At 66.6% G+C, this 20,217-nt stretch overlaps 1 protein-coding gene across 8 annotated transcripts; it reads left to right on the plus strand.

Moving 5' to 3' along the window:
- The first annotated feature begins 2,248 nt into the window (after window positions 1-2,248).
- On the plus strand, window positions 2,249-16,420 carry PPP4C (protein phosphatase 4 catalytic subunit). 8 transcript variants are annotated; one of them, XR_011137103.1, is made up of 10 exons: window positions 2,249-2,301; window positions 5,138-5,239; window positions 5,362-5,413; window positions 5,531-5,581; window positions 6,878-6,979; window positions 7,376-7,549; window positions 10,075-10,201; window positions 11,447-11,636; window positions 15,155-15,745; window positions 16,073-16,420. XR_011137103.1 is itself a non-coding variant. In XM_068923322.1 (9 exons), the coding sequence occupies exons 2-9, from the start codon at window positions 5,142-5,144 to the stop codon at window positions 15,282-15,284; spliced, it is 924 nt and encodes a 307-aa protein (XP_068779423.1). In that variant the 5' UTR covers window positions 2,249-2,301; window positions 5,138-5,141; the 3' UTR covers window positions 15,285-15,865. The 8 variants fall into 8 exon arrangements, 2 of the variants coding, with proteins under 2 accessions (XP_068779423.1, XP_068779424.1); XR_011137107.1 differs by having other exon boundaries at window positions 15,155-15,578; window positions 16,073-16,419; XR_011137106.1 differs by having other exon boundaries at window positions 15,155-15,599; window positions 16,162-16,418.
- Window positions 16,421-20,217: the final 3,797 nt, after the last annotated feature.

Genomic DNA, 20,217 nt, shown 5'->3' on the forward strand with positions numbered 1-20,217 from the left:
CCAGGCGTCTGGGGAGGGGGCCCAGGAGTCCAGGGAAGGGCAGAGATGTCCGGAGAGGGGCCCAGGCGTCCCGGAGGGAACCAAGCGTCTGTAATGGGCCCAGGCATCTGGGAGGGACCCAGGTGTCCGGGGGAGGGGCCCAGGCGTCTGGGAGGGGCCCAGGCGTCCTGGAGGGACCCAGGTGTCCAGGAAGGGGCCCAGGCGTCCTGGAGGGACCCAGGCGTCCTGGAGGGACCCAGGAGTCCAGGGAGGGGCCCAGGCATCCGGGGAGGGACCCAGGTGTCCAGGGAGGGGCCCTGGCGTCCCGGAGGGAACCAAGTGTCTGTAATGGGCCCAGGTGTCCGGGGGGACCCAGGTGTCCGGGGAGGGGCCCAGGTGTCCGGGGAGGGGCCCAGGCGTCTGAGAGGGGCCCAGGCGTCCGGGAAGGGCCCAGGTGTCCGGGGGAGGGGGCCCAGGCGTCCGGGGACGGGGGCCCAAGCGTCCGGGAAGGACCAGGGCATCCGGGGAGGGCCCAGGTGTCCGGGAGGGCCCAGGCGTCCGGGGAGGAGGCCCAGGAGTCTGGGAAGGACCAGGGCATCCGGGAAGGGGCCCAGGTGTCCCGGAGGGAAGCAAGCGTCTGTAATGGGCCCAGGTGTCCGGGGAAGGGGCCCAGGTGTCCGGGGAGGGGCCCAGGTGTCCGGGAGGGGCCCAGGTGTCCGGGAGGGAACCAAGCGTCTGTAATGGGCCCAGGTGTCCGGGGAGCGGCCCAGGCGTCCTGGAGGGACCCAGGTGTCCAGGAAGGGGCCCAGGCGTCCTGGAGGGACCCAGGTGTCCAGGGAGGGGGCCCAGGAGTCCAGGGAGGGGCCCAGGCATCCGGGGAGGGACCCAGGCATCCGGGGAGGGGCCCTGGCGTCCCGGAGGGAACCAAGTGTCTGTAATGGGCCCAGGTGTCCGGGGAGGGACCCAGCTGTCCGGGGAGGGGCCCAGGGGTCCGGGGAGGGGCCCAGGCATCCGGGGAGGGACCCAGGCGTCTGAGAGGGGCCCAGGCATCCGGGAAGGGCCCAGGTGTCCTGGAAGGACCCAGGCGTCTGGGGAGGGGGCCCAGGAGTCCGGGGAAGGGCAGAGATGTCCGGAGAGGGGCCCAGGCGTCCCAGAGGGAACCAAGCGTCTGTAATGGGCCCAGGTGTCCGGGGAGGGACCCAGGTGTCCGGGGAGGGGCCCAGGCGTCTGGGGAAGGGCCCAGGGAAGGGCCGAGGTGTCTGGGGAGGGACCTAGGTGTCTGGGAGGGGCCCTGGCATCCGGGAGGGACCCAGGCGGCTGGGAGGGCCCAGGCATCCGGGGAGGGGTCCAGGTGTCTGGGAGGGGCCCAGGCGTCCGGGAGGGGCCCAGGTGTCCGGGCAGGAAGGGGCCCAGGAGTCCAGGAGGGCCCAGGTGTTCGGGAGGGCCTAGGTGTCCAGGAAGGGGCCCAGGCGTCCGGGGAGGGACCGAGGTGTCTGGGGAGGGCCCAGGCATCCGGGGAGGGGCCCAGGCGTCCGGGAAGGACCCAGGTGTCCTGACAAGGACCCAGGAGTCCGGGGAGGGGCCCAGGTGTCCGGGAGGGGCCCAGGCGTCCGGGGGGACCCAGGTGTCCGGGGAGGGACCCAGGCATCTGGGGAGGGACCCAGGAGTTCGGGAGGGGCCCAGGCATCCGGGAGGGGCCCAGGAGTCCAGGGAAGGACCCAGGCATCTGGGAGGGACCCAGGTGTCTGGGAGGGGCCCAGGTGTCCAGGAGGGGCCCAGGCGTCCGGGAGGGGCCCAGGCATCCAGGGAGGGGCCCAGGCATCCAGGGAGGGGCCCAGGAGTCCAGGGAAGGACCCAGGTGTCCGGGAGGGGCCCAGGCATCTGGGAGGGACCCAGGTGTCCGGGAGGGGCCCAGGCATCTGGGAGGGACCCAGGCGTCCGGGGAGGGGCCCAGGCGTCCGGGGAGGGGCCCAGGAGTCCGGGAGGGGCCCAGGAGTCCGGGGAAGGACCCAGGTGTCCGGGAAGGACCCAGGAGTCCGGGAGGGACCCAGGAGTCCGGGGAAGGACCCAGGCGTCCGGGGAGGGGCCCAGGCGTCCGGGGAGGGGCCCAGGCGTCCGGGGAGGGGCCCAGGTGTCCTGGAGGGCCCAGGCGCCCTGGGGAAGGGCCCAGGCGTCCGGGGAGCCCCCGGCGAGCTCTCCCCGCCCACTGGCTCGCGCCCCGTGACGTCACGCCCTGCGGGGCGGCCCTCCCGCACGTCACTTCCGTCCCGCCGGTGGGCGGGGCCGGGGCCGGAAGTGACGCGCGGCGGCGGCGGCGGCCGGGTGCGACCCGCGGCGGGTTCGGGGGTCGCCGGGGGGGTTCGGGGGGGGCCGGTTGGGGGCCGGTTGGTTTTTGGGGGCGGCTGGGGGGTTCTAGGGGCGGTGTGGGGGGGTTGGGGGGGTAGTTGGGGTGTTGCGGGGGCGGTTTGGGGGGGGTTGGGGGCAGGTTGGGGGGTTTTGGGGGTGTTTTGGGGGTGTTTGGGGGCAGTTTGGGGGTTTTGGGGGTGTTTGGGGGCAGTTGGGGGGTAGTTGGGGTGTTGCGGGGGCGGTTTGGGGGGTTTTGGGTACAGGTGGAGGGGGTTGGGGGCGGTTTGGGGGTGTTTGGGGGCAGGTTGGGGGGTTTCGGGGGTGTTTGGGGGCAGTTGGGGGTTTGGGGGCAGTTTGGGGGGTAGTTGGGGGTAGTTGGGGTGTTGGGGCAGTTTGAGGGGGTTGGGGGCGGTTTCGGGGTGTTTGGGGACAGGTTGGGTGTTTTGGGGCAGTTCGGGGGTAGTTGGGGTGTTGGGGCGGTTAGGGGGGTTGTTTGGGGGCAGGTTGGGGGGTTTCGGGGGTGTTTGGGGGCAGTTTGGGGGTAGTTGGGGTGTTGCGGGGGCGGTTTGGGGGGTTTTGGGTACAGGTGGAGGGGGTTGGGGGCGGTTTGGGGGTGTTTGGGGGCAGGTTGGGGGGTTTTGGGGGTGTTTGGGGGCAGTTGGGGGGTTTTGGGGGTGTTTGGGTGCAGTTGGGGGTTTGGGGGCAGTTTGGGGGGCAGCTGGGGGTAGTTGGGGTGTTGTGGGGGCAGTTTGAGGGGGTTGGGGGTGGTTTCGGGGTGTTTGGGGACAGGTTGGGTGTTTTGGGGCAGTTCGGGGGTAGTTGGGGTGTTGGGGCGGTTTGGGGGGTTGTTTGGGGGCAGGTTGGGGGGTTTTGGGGGTCTTTGGGGGTAGTTGGGGTATTGGGGCAGTTTGAGGGGTTTTGGGGACAGTTTGAGGGGGTTGGGGGTGTTTGGGGGCAGGTTGGGGGTTTTGGGGGGCAGTTGGGGGTAGTTGGGGTGTTGTGGGGGTAGTTTGAGGGGGTTGGGAGCGGTTTGGGGACAGTTTGGAGGTTTTGGGGGTCTTTGGGGGCAGTTTGGGGGTAGTTGGGGTGTTGTGGGGGCAGTTTGAGGGGGTTAGGAGCAGTTTGGGGGTGTTTGGGGACAGGTTGGGGGTTTGGGGGTCTTTTGGGACAGTTTGGGGGCAGTTTGGGTTTTGGGGACAGTTTGAGGGGTTTGGGGGCAGGTTTGGGGTAGTTGGGGTGTTGTGGGGGCAGTTTGGGGGGTTTGGGGACAGTTTGGGGGGTGTTTGGGGGTGGTTTTGGGGGTCTTTGGGGGCAGTTGGGGTTTTGGGGCAGTTTGGGGGAGTTTGGGACATTTTGGAGGGTCTTTGGGGGCAGTTTGGGGGGCAGTTTGGGGGTAGATGGGGTGTTGGGACGGTTTGGGGGGGTTGGGGGTGGTTTTGGGGGTGTTGGAGGGTCTTTGGGGGTAGTTTGGAGGGTTTGGGGGCAGTTTGGGGGTAGTTGGGGTGTTGTGGGGGCAGTTTGGGGGCTTTGGTGACAGTTTGAGGGGGTGGGAGCAGTTTGGGGGGTGTTTGGGGGCGGTTTTGGGGGTCTTTGGAGGCGGTTGAGGTTTTGGGGCAGTTTGGGGGTTTTGGGACAGTTTGGGGGGGTTTGGAGGCTGTTGGCGTAGGTGACAGTTTGGGGGCAGTTTGGGGACAGCTGGGGGGATATTTGGGGGCAGTTTGAGGGATTTTGGGGGCCACTTGCGGTTTGGGGGCAGTTTGGGGCAGTTTGAGGGGTTTCGGGGGGCGGTTTGAGGGGTTTGGGGAGACTTGAAGGGATTCAGGGGCTGTTGGGGGAGTTTGGGGGAGCCGGAGGGATTTCGGGGGCAGTTGGGAGGGTTTTGGCTCCGTTGGCGAGGGGGGTGGGCAGGTTTGGGGGGGACGTTTTGGATTTGGGGGGCAATTGAGGGGATTTAGGGGACAGTTGGGGGGAGTTGGGGGGGCAATGGGGGCCCGTTGGGATGTTTTGCAGAGCGCTGGCGCGATTTGGGGTCAGGCTGGGGGTTTTTTTTGGGAGCGGTGGGGGGGGGTCACTTTGGGGGTCTTTAGGGGCACTTGGGGATTTTTGGGTCACTTTGGGGGTCGTCGGGGGGTCGGGGGGGCCGTTGGGGCCTTGGGGGGGGCATTTGGGGGTCGTCGGGGGGTTGGGGGGGCCGTTGGGGCCTTGGGGGGGCATTTGGGGGTCGTCGGGGGGTTGGGGGGGCCGTTGGGGCCTGGGGGGGCATTTGGGGGGTGCAAGCGGAGTTGGGGGGGTCTGGGGGCAATTGAAGGCAACGGAGGGGCAGTTCAGGGGGGGCTGGGGGGGGCTTTTGGGGGGGTGGAGGGCAACTGAGGGGTCCGGGGAGCGATTAGGGGCTCGGGGGGGGTAATTAGGGGCTGTTGGGGGCACTTGGGGGTGTCGGGGGCAGTTAGGGGCTTGAGGGGGGGCTGTTAGGGGCATTTGGGGGGCAATTGGGGGTGCTGGGGGGCAGTTAGGGCATTGGGGGGGCTATTGAGCAGGTAGGGAGTCGGGGGGCAATTAGGGGTGGGGGGCAACGAGGAGGGGGGCTGTGGTGTCCGGGGGGGGCAATTAGGGGTTGTGGGGGGGGTTAATTAGCCCTGATGGGGGGGGCAATTACCGTCCCCCCCCCAAGTGGCCATTTCACGTCACCTGGGATTGACGAGCCAGCACCGATGGGGGGGGGACGAGCCTAGCTGCCGTTGGGGAAAAGGGGGCAAAATTAAGTCATGGGGGTAATTAGGGGGGGCTAATTAACAGTTAATTAGGGGGGCAGGGCCATGGGGGAGCCGAGCGACCTGGACCGGCAGATCGAGCAGCTGCGGCGCTGCGAGCTCATCAAGGAGAGCGAGGTGAAGGCCCTCTGCGCCAAGGCCAGGTACCCCGGGGGGGGGGGCAATTAACCCCCGCACGGGGGTAATTAACCCCCACCGGGCTCGTTAGCCCCTCGGCGGGGCAATTAACCCGCCGGCGGGCCGCTGACGAAGGGCCGTCCCGCAGGGAGATCCTGGTGGAGGAGAGCAACGTGCAGCGGGTGGACTCGCCCGTGACGGTGAGCGGGGCGATTAGCGGGGCTAATTAGGCCTCGGAGGGGGTAATTAGGGCTTGGAGGGGGTAATTAGGGGGCGGATTTGCCCCCCTCACCCCCCCGTTTTGCCCCCCCGCCCAGGTGTGCGGCGACATCCATGGGCAGTTTTACGACCTCAAGGAGCTCTTCCGGGTGAGTCGCCCTGCTAATTGCCCCCCGCCCCGACTTAATTACCCCCCAGTAGACCCCCCCACGCTTAGTTAGTCCTATCGGTGTTTAATTACCCTTTTTCAGTAGCCGATTATCTCTGATTGTTTGTTATCTGCTTAATTAGTGCCTGATGTGCGATTATCACTCCGCTTTTTAACTCTTCTCGCTTAATTACCCCCTTAATTGACCTCCCTTTTTAATTGCACCCCCTTAATTGCCCCCAGTTCAGGCTTGACTGCCCCCCAACCGCTCATTGCCCCCCCTAATTGCTGCCCTGGTTGCTAATTATTCCCATGGTTGTTAATTGCCCCCCAGGCTATTTGTCCCTGTTGTTGTTTCTTATCTTTAGTTGTTCCTGTTAATTATCTTTTCTGGGCTTAATTGCCCCCCCCCACTGCTAATTGCTCTCTGATTATGAGTTATTTATGTGGTCCTCAATTAGCCCTGGCTCCTAATTGCTCCTTTGCCTCGTTAGTTTGCTAGTTTGAGGCCTAATTGCCCCTAATGGCTGCCTAATTGCCCCTGCTAATTGCCCCACAAGCCCTAGTTGCCTCTGTAGTTGCCCCTGATTACGTGTTAATTGCTCTTCTCAGTCCCTAATTGCTCCCCTGGGTTTCCCCCACCCACTCCTAATTGCTCTAGAGCCCCTAATTGCCCCCCCCCATGCCCAACAGCCCCCCCCCAAATTGCCCCCCCAGCCTTGAATTGCCCCTTCAGCACCTTTTTGGCTCCCCTGGAGCTAATTATCTCCCTAATTGCCCCATCACTAATTGCCCCTCCCAGCCGCAAATAGCTTCCCCGATTATCTCTCAGTTGCTAATTATCCTCTTAATTGCCTCCCCCAGCCCCTACTTGCCCCCGCTAGCCCTAATTGCCCCCCCCAACTCCTCCCAGGCCCTAATTACTCCCTTAATTGCCCCCCGGTCCCAAATATCCCCCCGAATTGCCCCCGAGCTCCTAGCTGCTCCTTTCAGCCTTTTTTGCCCCCGTAATTGCCCCGTAGCCCTTAATTACTGTCTTAATTACCCCCCCCGGCCCCTAACTGCTTCCCTTAGACCTATTTGCTGCTGTAATTGCCCCGTAGCTGCTAATCACCCCCTTAATTACCCCCCCCAGCCCCAGACAGCTTTCCCTAATTATTAATTAGGTGTTTTGTTTGCTTGGGGTGGGGGGGGGGGCTTGGTAGCTTCCTTAATTGCTCTGTGGGCCGTAATTACCTGCCTAATTGCTCTGCTCAGTCCCTAATTGCTTTCCTCCCTAATTACCCCCCCCCCGCAGGTGGGGGGTGACGTCCCCGAGACCAACTACCTGTTCATGGGCGACTTCGTGGACCGGGGCTTCTACAGCGTCGAGACCTTCCTGCTGCTCCTCGCCCTCAAGGTGGGGCCCAGGCGTCCGGGAGGGATGAGGAGGGACCCAGGTGTCCGGGCCGGGGGGGGGGACAGGAGGGTAGGAAAGAGGGGCCCAGGTGTCCGGGAGGAGCCAGGCCCCTTTGTGTGCAAACCAAATGTCTGGTGGGGGGGGGGGAGGGTGTCTGGAGCAAGAAGGGGCCCAGGCGTCCGGGGAGGGACCCAGGCGTCCTGGTGACATTCAAGCGTCTGGAGTGAGAAGGGATCCAGGCATCCGGGGAGGGGTCCCAGGTGTCCGGGGTTGGGGGACGGGGACCCAAGTGTCCAGGAGGCTTCCAGGTGCCTGGGACCAGAGGGGACCCAGGCGTCCGGGGCGGGGGGGAAGGACCCAGGCGTCCGGGAGGACCCAGACGTGCGGGCGCCGCAGGTGCGCTACCCCGACCGCATCACGCTGATCCGGGGCAACCACGAGAGCCGGCAGATCACGCAGGTCTACGGCTTCTACGACGAGTGCCTGCGCAAGTACGGCTCCGTCACCGTCTGGCGCTACTGCACCGAGATCTTCGACTACCTCAGCCTCTCCGCCATCATCGACGGCAAGGTGAGCGCCCCCCCGGGGCCTGCGGGTAGCCCCGCGGCGCTCCTGCGGGGTGGCTGTGCTGCACACGCTAAGCACACGCTAAGAACATGCATGTTGTGTCGCACGTTCTGCTCACCCGGGACCTCCCTGTGTCCATCCGTGCTGCCCCAGGGTGCTTGGGTAGCCCCGCGGCGCTCCTGCGGGGTGGCTATGCCGCACACGCTAAGCACACGCTAAGCACATGGGTGTCGCACGCTGTGCTGTGCTCACCCGGGACCTGCCCGTGTCCCTCCGTGCTGCCCCAGGGTGCTTGGGTAGCCCCGTGGCGCTCCTGCGGGGTGGCTATGCCGCACACGCTAAGCACACGCTAAGCACATGGGTGTCGCACGCTGTGCTGTGCTCACCTGGGACCTCCCTGTGTCCCTCCGTGCTGCCCCAGGGTGCTTGGGTAGCCCCGCGGCGCTCCTGCGGGGTGGCTGTGCCGCACACGCTAAGCACACGCTAAGCACATGGGTGTCGCACGCTGTGCTGTGCTCACCTGGGACCTGCCCGTGTCCATCCGTGCTGCCCCAGGGTGCTTGGGTAGCCCCGCAGCGCTCCTGCGGGGTGGCTGTGCTGCACATGCTAAGCACACACTAAAAACATGCATGTTGTGTCGCACGTTCTGCTCACCTGGGACCTGCCCATGTCCATCCGTGCTGCCCCAGGGTGCTTGGGTAGCCCCGCGGCGCTCCTGCGGGGTGGCTGTGCCGCACACGCTAAGCACACACTAAGCACATGGGTGTCGCACACTGTGCTGTGCTCACCCGGGACCTGCCCGTGTCCATCCGTGCTGCCCCAGGGTGCTTGGGTAGCCCCGCGGCGCTCCTGTGGGGGGGGCTGTGCCGCACACGCTAAGCACACGCTAAAAACATGCATGTTGTGTTGCACGTTCTGCTCACCCGGGACCTGCCCGTGTCCCTCCGTGCTGCCCCAGGGTGCTTGGGTAGCCCCGTGGCGCTCCTGCGGGGTGGCTATGCCGCACACGCTAAGCACACGCTAAGCACATGGGTGTCGCACGCTGTGCTGTGCTCACCCGGGACCTGCCCGTGTCCCTCCGTGCTGCCCCAGGGTGCTTGGGTAGCACCGCGGCGCTCCTGCGGGGTGGCTGTGCCGCACACGCTAAGCACACGCTAAAAACATGCATGTTGTGTCGCACGTTCTGCTCACCCGGGACCTGCCCGTGTCCCTCCGTGCTGCCCCAGGGTGCTTGGGTAGCCCCGTGGCGCTCCTGTGGGGGGGCTGTGCCGCACACGCTAAGCACACGCTAAAAACATGCATGTTGTGTCGCACGTTCTGCTCACCCGGGACCTGCCCGTGTCCCTCCGTGCTGCCCCAGGGTGCTTGGGTAGCCCCGCGGCGCTCCTGCGGGGTGGCTGTGCCGCACACGCTAAGCACACGCTAAGCACATGGGTGTCGCACGCTGTGCTGTGCTCACCCGGGACCTCCCTGTGTCCATCCGTGCTGCCCCAGGATGCTTGGGTAGCCCCGTGGCGCTCCTGCGGGGTGGCTATGCCGCACACGCTAAGCACACGCTAAGCACATGGGTGTCGCACGCTGTGCTGTGCTCACCTGGGACCTGCCTGTGTCCATCCGTGCTGCCCCAGGGTGCTTGGGTAGCCCCGCGGCGCTCCTGCGGGGTGGCTGTGCCGCACACGCTAAGCACACGCTAAGCACATGGGTGTCGCACGCTGTGCTGTGCTCACCTGGGACCTGCCCGTGTCCATCCGTGCTGCCCCAGGGTGCTTGGGTAGCCCCGCAGCGCTCCTGCGGGGTGGCTGTGCCGCACATGCTAAGCACACGCTAAAAACATGCATGTTGTGTTGCACGTTCTGCTCACCCGGGACCTGCCCGTGTCCCTCCGTGCTGCCCCAGGGTGCTTGGGTAGCCCCGTGGCGCTCCTGTGGGGTGGCTATGCCGCACACGCTAAGCACACGCTAAGCACATGGGTGTCGCACGCTGTGCTGTGCTCACCCGGGACCTGCCCGTGTCCATCCGTGCTGCCCCAGGGTGCTTGGGTAGCCCCGTGGCGCTCCTGTGGGGTGGCTATGCCGCACACGCTAAGCACACGCTAAGCACATGGGTGTCGCACGCTGTGCTGTGCTCACCCGGGACCTGCCCGTGTCCATCCGTGCTGCCCCAGGGTGCTTGGGTAGCCCCGCGGCGCTCCTGCGGGGGGGCTGTGCCGCACACGCTAAGCACACGCTAAGCACACGCATGTTAGGCACCTTACTGTGCACCTTGCGTGTCCCTACGCGTGGCCACGTCGTTCTGAGGTACAGCGTAGGCCCCTCTTCCTTCTTGCAGGCCGAGTGTGCAGCACATACTAAGCACATGCTAAGCACACGCGTGTTGCATGCCCAACTTACACTGCCGCAGAGCCTAAGGGCTGGGCAGCGGGCCGGGGGCGCCCTGCGGTGACACGGGAAAGCCCGGCGGGGTGGGGGGGAAGGCCGGCGGGGGGCCGGCGGCACGGCCCACGCTAAGCACACGCGTGTGCCGTGCAGATTTTCTGCGTGCACGGGGGCCTGTCGCCCTCCATCCAGACGCTGGACCAGATCCGCACCATCGACCGCAAGCAGGAGGTGCCCCACGACGGCCCCATGTGCGACCTGCTCTGGTCCGACCCCGAAGGTAGGCAGCCCACGCGAGGCGCACGCTAAGCCCACGCGAGGCGCACGCTAAGCCCACGCGAGGCGCACGCTAAGCCCACGCGAGGCCTGCTGCCGGCTGTGCAGGCGGGTGGTGTCTGTGCGGGGTGCTGACACGTAGCAAGCGTGTTGGAGGCGCAACGCACTGGGCGGCGTCCCCCCTGCGCGGGGCCGACACGCGTGTGCCACGCGTGTGGCCGACCCCACGGGCTGGCCCACGTCCCCGCACGGGGCCGACACGCGTGTGCCCGACCCCCCCGGGCCGGCCCGTGTCCCTACGCGGGGCCGACACGCGTGTGCCATGCGTGTGGCCGACCCCATGGGCTGGCCCACGTCCCCGCGCGGGGCCGACACGCGTGTGCCATGCGTGTGGCCGACCCCACGGGCTGGGCCACGTCCCCCCATGGGGCCGACACACGTGTGCCATGCGTGTGGCCGACCCCACGGGCTGGCCCACGTCCCCCCATTGGGCCGACACGCGTGTGCCATGCGTGTGGCCGACCCCGTAGGCTGGCCCACGTCCCCCCATGGGGCTGACACGCGTGTGCCATGCGTGTGGCCGACCCCGTAGGCTGGCCCACGTCCCCCCATGGGGCCGACACGCGTGTGCCATGCGTGTGGCCGACCCCGTAGGCTGGGCCACGTCCCCGTGCGGGGCCGACACGCGTGTGCCATGCGTGTGGCCGACCCCGTAGGCTGGGCCACGTCCCCGTGCGGGGCCGACACGCGTGTGCCATGCGTGTGGCCGACCCCGTAGGCTGGCCCACGTCCCCCCATGGGGCCGACACGCGTGTGCCATGCGTGTGGCCGACCCCGTAGGCTGGGCTACGTCCCCCCATGGGGCCGACACGCGTGTGCCATGCGTGTGGCCGACCCCGTAGGCTGGCCCACGTCCCCCCATGGGGCCGACACGCGTGTGCCATGCGTGTGGCCGACCCCGTAGGCTGGGCCACGTCCCCGTGCGGGGCCGACACGCGTGTGCCATGCGTGTGGCCGACCCCGTAGGCTGGCCCACGTCCCCCCATGGGGCCGACACGCGTGTGCCATGCGTGTGGCCGACCCCGTAGGCTGGCCCACGTCCCCCCATGGGGCCGACACGCGTGTGCCATGCGTGTGGCCGACCCCGTAGGCTGGGCTACGTCCCCCCATGGGGCCGACACGCGTGTGCCCCGTGCGTGGCTGACCCCCCGTGGCCGACACGCGTGTGTCCCCCCCCCACGCGCGGCAGACACCACGGGCTGGGGCGTGTCCCCGCGCGGCGCCGGCTACCTCTTCGGCAGCGACGTGGTGGCCCAGTTCAACGCGGCCAACGACATCGACATGATCTGCCGGGCCCACCAGCTCGTCATGGAGGGCTACAAGTGGCACTTCGGCGAGACCGTCCTCACCGTCTGGTCCGCCCCCAACTACTGCTACCGGTGAGGGGGACGCCCGCGGGGACACGGGGACAAGCGTGGTGCTCTAACACGTCCCCGACGACGGAGAACGTGACCGGGGATGGAGATGGGGGGACGTGACCGAGGACGGGATGGGGACGGGGGGGGACATGACCGAGGTTGGGATGGGGATGAGGGGACGTGACCAAGGACGGGATGGGGACATGGGGGGACATGACCGAGGACGGGATGGGGACATGGGGGGACATGACCGAGGACGGGATGGGGACATGGGGGGACATGACCAAGGACGGGATGGGGACATGGGGAGACTTGAGTGAGGATGGGGACAGGTGGTGACCGGGGACGGGACGGAGGAGACGTCACCGGGGATGGGGGGAACGTGACCGAGGACGAGGACAGAAGGACGCGACTGGGGGTGGGACGAGGGGACATGACCGAGGACGGGATGGGGATGAGGGGACGTGACCAAGGACGGGATGGGGACATGGGGGGACATGACCGAGGATGGGATGGGGACATGGGGGGACATGACCGAGGACGGGATGGGGACGGGGTGACATGACCGAGGACGGGATGGGGACATGGGGAGACTTGAGTGAGGATGGGGGCGGGTGGTGACCGGGGACAGGGACGCGGGGATGCGGGTGGTGACCGGGGACGGGACGGAGGGGACGTCACCGGGGATGGGGGGAACGTGACCGAGGACGAGGACAGAAGGACGCGACTGGGGGTGGGACGAGGGGACATGACCGAGGACGGGATGGGGATGAGGGGACGTGACCAAGGACGGGATGGGGACATGGGGGGACATGACCGAGGATGGGATGGGGACATGGGGGGACATGACCGAGGACGGGATGGGGACGGGGTGACATGACCGAGGACGGGATGGGGACATGGGGAGACTTGAGTGAGGATGGGGGCGGGTGGTGACCGGGGACAGGGACGCGGGGATGCGGGTGGTGACCGGGGACGGGACGGAGGGGACGTCACCGGGGATGGGGGGAACATGACCGAGGACGAGGACAGAAGGACACGACTGGGGATGGGACGAGGGAACATGACCGAGGACGGGATGGGGATGAGGGGACATGACCGAGGACGGGATGGGGACATGGGGGGACATGACCGAGGACGGGATGGGGACATGGGGAGACTTGAGTGAGGATGGGGGCGGGTGGTGACCGGGGACAGGGACGCGGGGATGCGGGTGGTGACCGGGGACGGGACGGAGGGGACGTCACCGGGGATGGGGGGAACATGACCGAGGACGAGGACAGAAGGACACGACTGGGGGTGGGACGAGGGGACATGACCGAGGACGGGATGGGGACGAGGGGACGTGACCAAGGACGGGATGGGGACATGGGGGGACATGACCGAGGACGGGATGGGGACATGGGGAGACTTGAGTGAGGATGGGGGCGGGTGGTGACCGGGGACGGGACGGAGGGGACGTCACCGGGGATGGGGGGAACGTGACCGAGGACGAGGACAGAAGGACGCGACTGGGGATGGGGACATGGGGGGACGTGACCGAGGACGGGATGGGGATGAGGGGACATGACCGAGGACGGGATGGGGACATGGGGGGACATGACCGAGGATGGGATGGGGACATGGGGGGACATGACCAAGGACGGGATGGGGACATGGGGGGACGTGACCGAGGACGGGATGGGGATGAGGGGACATGACCGAGGACGGGATGGGGATGAGGGGACGTGACCAAGGACGGGATGGGGACATGGGGGGACATGACCAAGGACGGGATGGGGACATGGGGGGACATGACCGAGGACGGGATGGGGACGGGGTGACATGACCGAGGATGGGATGGGGACATGGGGAGACTTGAGTGAGGATGGGGACAGGTGGTGACCGGGGACGGGACGGAGGAGACGTCACCGGGGATGGGGGGAACGTGACCGAGGACGAGGACAGAAGGACGCGACTGGGGGTGGGACGAGGGGACATGACCGAGGACGGGAAGGGGATGAGGGGACATGACCAAGGACGGGATGGGGACATGGGGGGACATGACCGAGGACGGGATGGGGATGAGGGGACATGACCGAGAACGGGATGGGGACGGGGGGGGAGTTGACTGAGGATGGGGGCGGGTGGTGACCGGGGACGGGACGGAGGAGACGTCACCGGGGATGGGGGGAACGTGACCGAGGACGAGGACAGAAGGACGCGACTGGGGGTGGGACGAGGTGACATGACCGAGGACGGGATGGGGATGAGGGGACGTGACCAAGGACGGGATGGGGACATGGGGGGACGTGACCAAGGACGGGATGGGGACATGGGGAGACTTGAGTGAGGATGGGGACAGGTGGTGACCGGGGACGGGACGGAGGAGACGTCACCGGGGATGGGGGGAACGTGACCGAGGACGAGGACAGAAGGACGCGACTGGGGATGGGACGAGGGGACATGACCAAGGACGGGATGGGGACATGGGGGGACATGACCGAGGACGGGATGGGGACGGGGTGACATGACCGAGGACGGGATGGGGACATGGGGAGACTTGAGTGAGGATGGGGGCGGGTGGTGACCGGGGACAGGGACGCGGGGATGCGGGTGGTGACCGGGGACGGGACGGAGGGGACGTCACCGGGGATGGGGGGAACATGACCGAGGACGAGGACAGAAGGACGCGACTGGGGGTGGGACGAGGGGGAACGTGACTAAGGATGGGGACGGGGGGACGTGACTGGGGACGGGAGGAGGTGACCGGGGACAGGACGGAGGGGACATGACTGGGGACGGGGAGAGGGGGAGGTGACCAGGGATGGGGACGGAGGACACATGACCGGGGATGGGGACAAGGGGGACATGACCAAGGGCGAGGATGAGGGAGCGTGACCGGGGACAGGAGGAGGCGACCAGGGATGGGACAGAGGGGACATGACCGAGGACGGGGACAGCGGGACGCGACTGGGGACAGGAGGACATGGCTAGGGACAGGTCGAGGGGGACATGACCGAGGACGGGGACAGCGGGACGCGACTGGGGACAGGGACGGAGGAGATGTGACCGAGGACGAGGAGAATGAGGACAAGGGGAACGTGACCGAGGACGGGAACAGGGGGAACGTGACCGGGGACGAGGTGACATGACCAGGGATGGGGTGAACATGAGCAGGGCCGAGGTGACATGACCGAGGACGGGGGGAACGTGACCGGGTATGGGTGAACATGATCAGGGCCGAGGTGACGTGACCGAGGACGGGGGGAACGTGACCGGGGATGGGTGAACATGTCCAGGGCCGAGGTGACATGATCAGGGCCGAGGTGACATGACCGAGGACGGGGGGAACGTGACCAGGGACGAGGTGACATGACCAGGGCCGAGGTGACGTGACCGAGGACGGGGGGAACGTGACCAGGGATGGGTGAACATGATGAGGGACGAGGTGACATGACCGAGGCCGGGCAGTCACGGCCGGTAACCGAGGTGAAGGGACACGCGTGTGGGGGCTCCGAGACGTCCGCAGGCGTCGGGTGACGTCCCCGTCCCCGCAGGTGTGGCAACGTGGCGGCCATCTTGGAGCTGGACGAGCACCTGCAGAAGGAGTTCATCATCTTCGAGGCGGCGCCGCAGGAGACCCGCGGCATCCCCTCCAAGAAGCCCGTGGCCGACTACTTCCTGTGAGCCCCCCGCCCGCACACGCGTGACCTGGCGGCGCCTCGGCCTGTGCCCTCCCGGGGACGCGGCTGAGCCCTCCCGGGGACACGGGGACGCGGCTGGGTTCTCCTGAGGGTACGGGGACGCCCGTGGCCCGTCCCGTGTCCTGTCCCGGCGCACGCGTGGCCCGTCCCGGGGGCCACGCGTCCCGTCCCGTGTCGTCCCGGGGGCCACGTGTGTCCTGTCCCAGGGGCCACGTCATTCCAGGGGACACGCGTGTTGCGTAGTGTATCATCCTGGGGCAGGCGGGTCCCATCCCGTGTCATTCCCGGGGACACGCGTGTCCCATCCTGTATCGTCCTGGCACACGCATGTCCTGTCCCGGGGGACACGTGTCCCGTCCCGTGTCGTCCTGCGGGACACACGTGTCATGTGTCGTCCTGGGGCACGTGTGTCTTGTCTCAGGGGACGTGCGTGTCCCGTCCCGTGTCATTCCGGGGGACACGCGTGTCCCGACCCGGGGGACACGCGTCCCGTCCCGGAGGACACGCGTGTCGCGTCGTGTGTCATCCTGGGGCACGTGTGTCCCATCGCGGGGGACATGTGTGTCCCATCTTGTGTCATTCCGGGGGACACGCGGCGTCCCAGGGGACATGCACGTCCTGTCCCAGGCAGGTCCTGTCCTGTGTCGTCCTAGGGGACACGCGTGTCCCATCCCGCGTCCCTGGGGTCAAGGGTTTCCCTTTCCCTGTGTCCCCTTGGGGCGCCCGTGACCCCTGGGGACGCCTGTGACCCCCACCCGTGTCCCCTCCCAGATCCCCGGCCCCTGGGGACCCCTGTGACCCCCCCCCAGGGACACGCGTGTCCCCTCCCCTGGCCCCTGGGGACACCTGTGACCCCCCAGGGACATGCGTGTCCCCTCCTATGAGCCCTGGGGACCCCTTTGACCCCCAGGGACACGCGTGTCCCCTCCCATGACGCCAGGGGACACCCGTGAGCCCCCCCTTCCCCCCCCGTGTGCGTTTTGGGGTGAAACCGGGGGTTTTGGGGTTATATATTTTTTTTTCTGGACGTTCTTTCTGCTCCTTTTAGATAAAAAAAAGAGAAAAAAAAGAGAAAAAAGGTAAAAATGCAAAATTGTAATAAAAACAGGAAAAAAAGCAAAAAAAAAAAAGGAGTTGGTGATCCCATCCCCCCCCCGCGGTGTTTGGGTGGCCGTGACCCCGCCCCCAGCCCTTCAGGCCCCGCCCCTGGCCCTTCAGGCCCCGCCCCTTTCCCCAAGCCCCGCCCCTGGGGCCTGCTCCCCCCCCCCTTAGGCCTGTCCTCCCCCTCGGGCCCCGCCCCCAGCTCCTTGGCCCCGCCCCGTGCTTCCCCCATTGGTGGGCGGCGGGAACCAATGGGAAGGCGAGGGGGCTGGTGGTGGCTGTGGCCCCGCCCACCGCCGTGGCCCTCGAGGGGCGGGGGGGGGCTGTAGAGGGGCTGGGGAGGGGGCGCCTATAGGGGGCGCCCAGGGGCTCTAGGGGGTTGGAGGAGGCGTGTGGGGGAGGGGCTATAGGGGATCTATAGGGGTTCCGGGGGGGGGGATGTATGGGGGGTCCCGGGGGTCACGGGGGGGGGAAACGGGGTGTGTAGGGGCTCTACGGGGGCTATAGGGAGATATAGGGGGCTATATAGGAAGTTATGGGGGGGCATAGGGGCCATAGATGGGTAAACGGAGGAAAAAAGTGTGCTTTATGGCCCTATAGGAGGCATAGAAGATATAGGAGAGGCTATATAGGAGCTATATAGCGTGGCCGTGGAGACTTGGGGCTCGTAAGAACTGTGTAGGGTCTATAAGAGATTATGGAAAGTCTATAGAAACTGCTGGGGGTTACGGGGCCTATAGAGGGTGGTAGAAGCCTATAGGGGGTCTGTAGGAGAGCAGACTGTATAGCGGGGGTAGGAGAGCGCTAGGGGGTTAGAGCCGATCTGTAGGGGCTGATGGAGGGGGGGCTGTAAAGGGATATATAGGGGCTGTAGGGTGGCCTGCAGGGCATGTAGGGGGGTTACGGGAACGCATATAGCATTGTCAGGAGCCTATAGGGAAGCGATTGAGGTCCTATAGGAGTTATTGAGCTCCTCTAGGAGTTATTGGGAGCCTATAGGGGGGTTATGGAATGGCGGGGGGGGGCTGCAGGGGGTTATAGAGCCCCTATGGGCGTTATAGGGGGTCCGTAGGGGGTCGCTATGGGGGTCCATAGGGGGTTGTATAGAGCCCCAGGACCACACGGGGGCAGCAGGAGGGATTGGGGGTTAATAGGGGCCACAGGATGTATGGTTGCTAGGGCTGGTTGCTAGGGCACAGTTGCTCTGGTGGCTGGTTGCTAGGGGGCTGGTTGCTAGGGGCCGTTGCTAGGGGCTGTTGCTAAGGCGCCGCGTGCTAGCCGGGCGGTCCCTTTAAGGGCACCCCCCCTCCCGCCCTCACCCAAGATGGCGGCGGCGGCTTCGGCGGCCCCGCCTCCTGCCCTTCGCCGCGGCGGCGCCCGCCTCCCCCTGCCCTTCCTCCGCCCCCCGCCCCCCCCCCAGCAAGCCGCGCGCCCATTGGCCCGCGCCGGCGGCGGCCGGCAGCAAGGCGCGCGCCCATTGGCGGGGCCGCAGCGGGAGGTGGGAGGCGGGGGCGGGGGGCCAGTTGTGGGCCTGGGGGGCGGTTGAGGGGGCTGGGGGCGGCCATGGGGGTAGTTGTGGGGCGGTGGGGGCAAATGTGAGGCAGTGGGGGCAATTTGGGGGCAGTTGTGGGGCTGGGGGGGCAGTTGAGGGGGCAGTTGAGGGGGCTGGGGGATGATTGGGGGCAGTTGGAGCAGTTGTGGGGCAGTGGGGGCAGTTGAGGGGGCAGTTGAGGGGGCAGTTGTGGGGCTGGGGGATGATTGGGGCAGTTGGGGCAGTGGGGGCAGTTGAGGGGGCAGTTGTGGGGCTGGGGGATGGTTGGGGCAGTTGTGGGGCAGTGGGGGCAGTTGAGGGGGCATTTGTGGGGCTGGGGGATGATTGGGGGCAGTTGTGGGGCAGTGGGGGCAGTTGAGGGGGCATTTGTGGGGCTGGGGGATGATTGGGGGCAGTTGTGGGGCAGTGGGGGCAGTTGAGGGGGCAGTTGTGGGGCTGGGGGATAATTAGGGGGAAGTTGAGGCAGTTGTGGGGCAGTGGAGGCAGTTGAGGGGGCAGTTGTGCTGGGGGATGATTAGGGGGCAGTTGCAGTTGTGGGGCTGGGGGGCAGTTGAGGGGACAGTTGTGGGGCTGGGGGATGATTGGGAGCAGTTGGGGCAGTTGTGGGGCTGGGGAGGCAGTTGAGGGGGCAGTTGGGCTGGAGAATGACTAAGGGGCCGTTGTGGGGCTGGGGGGCAGTTGAGGGGGTAGTTGTGGGGCTGAGGGATGATTGGAGGAATTGGGGCAGTTGTGGGGCTGGGGGGCAGTTGGGGTGGGGGGCAGAAGTGGGGGCAGCGATGGGGCTGGGGCGGTAGTTGGGAGGCAGGTGCGGGGCCGTTGTGGGGCTGGGGAGCAGGTGTGGGGCAGTTGGGCTGGGGGATGATTGGGGGCAGTTGTGGGGCTGGGGGGCAGTTGGTGTGGAGGGGCAGAGGTGGGGGCAGCGGTGGGCCTGGGGCGGCAGTTGGGGGGCAGGTATGGGGCAGTAGGAGCAATTGGGGGCAGTTAAAGGGGGCAGATGTGGGGGCAGTTGGGAGTGGGGGCAGTTGGGGGCGGGGGTGGGAGAGGGGAGCTGGGGGCAGTTGTTGGGGGGCAGTTGGGCTGCAGGTACATTGGGGGGGTATTTTGGGGTCGGGGGGCTGTAGGAGTCTAGGAGGGCCCATTAGGGGCTTGGGAGGTGGTGTCAGCTGGAGCCTCCCATGAGCCTCTTGGTCTTACAAGGCTGACGTCAACCAGAGCCTCCCATGAGCCTCTGGGGCTTGTGTCAGCCAGAGCCTCCCATGAGCCTCTAGGGCTGACAGGGCTGATGTCAACTGGAACCTCCCATGAGCCTCTCGGGTTGATGTCAACCAGAGCTTCCCACCAGCCTCTGGGGCCCGTGTCAAGCGGAGCCTCCCATGAGTCCCTGGGGCTGATGGGGCTGACATCAACCAGAGCCTGCCATGAGCGTCCGGGGCTAGTGTCAGCCAGAGCTTCCCATGAGTCTCTGGGGCTGGTGTCAACCAGAGCCTCCCATGAGCCTCTCGGGTTGATGTCAACCAGAGCCTCCCACCAGCCTCTGGGGCCCGTGTCAAGCGGAGCCTCCCATGAGTCCCTGGGGCTGATGGGGCTGACATCAACCAGAGCCTGCCATGAGCGTCCGGGGCTAGTGTCAGCCAGAGCTTCCCATGAGTCTCTGGGGCTGGTGTCAACCAGAGCCTCCCATGAGCCTCTGGGGCTGATGTCAACCAGACCCTCCCGTGAGCCTCTGGGGCTGGTGTCAATCGGAGCCTCCCTTGAACCTCTGGGGCTGGTGTCAATCGGAGCCTCCCATGGGCCTCTGGGGTCAGAGTCAACCAGAGCCTCCTATGAGCCTCTGGGGCTAGTGTCAACCGGAGCCTCCCATGAACCTCTGGGGCTGGTGTCAACCAGAGCCTCCCATGAGCCTCTGGGGCTGGTGTCAACCGGAACCTCCCATGAGCCTCTGGGGTCAGAGTCTCCCAAAACCTCCCGTGAGCCTCTGGGGCTGGTGGGGCTGACATCAACCTGTGCCTCCCATGAGCCTCTGGGGCTGGTGTCAACCGGAACCTCCCATGAGCCTCTGGGGCTGGTGTCAACTGGAACCTCCCATGAGCCTCTGGGGTCAGAGTCTCCCAAAACCCCCATGAGCCTCTGGGGCTGGTGGGGCTGACATCAACCTGTGCCTCCCATGAGCCTCTGGGGCTAGTGTCAACTGGAGCCTCCCATGAGCCTCCAGGGCTGGTGTCAACTGGAGCCTCCCATGAGCCTCTGAGGCTGGTGTCAACCG

This window comes from Struthio camelus, chromosome 32 (assembly GCF_040807025.1).
Source record: "Struthio camelus isolate bStrCam1 chromosome 32, bStrCam1.hap1, whole genome shotgun sequence".
Lineage (NCBI taxonomy): Eukaryota > Metazoa > Chordata > Aves > Struthioniformes > Struthionidae > Struthio > Struthio camelus.

What these genes read in the sequence shown, in the direction of transcription:
- PPP4C (XM_068923322.1), top strand. Translation starts at nt 5,142, where the DNA reads ATGGGGGAGCCGAGCGACCTGGACCGGCAGATCGAGCAGCTGCGGCGC. An exon ending in GGGTGGACTCGCCCGTGACG is followed by an intron (nt 5,414 to 5,530) that starts GTGAGCGGGGCG and finishes CCCCCCGCCCAG; the next exon opens with GTGTGCGGCGACATCCATGG. An exon ending in GCTCTGGTCCGACCCCGAAG is followed by an intron (nt 10,202 to 11,446) that starts GTAGGCAGCCCA and finishes CACGCGCGGCAG; the next exon opens with ACACCACGGGCTGGGGCGTG.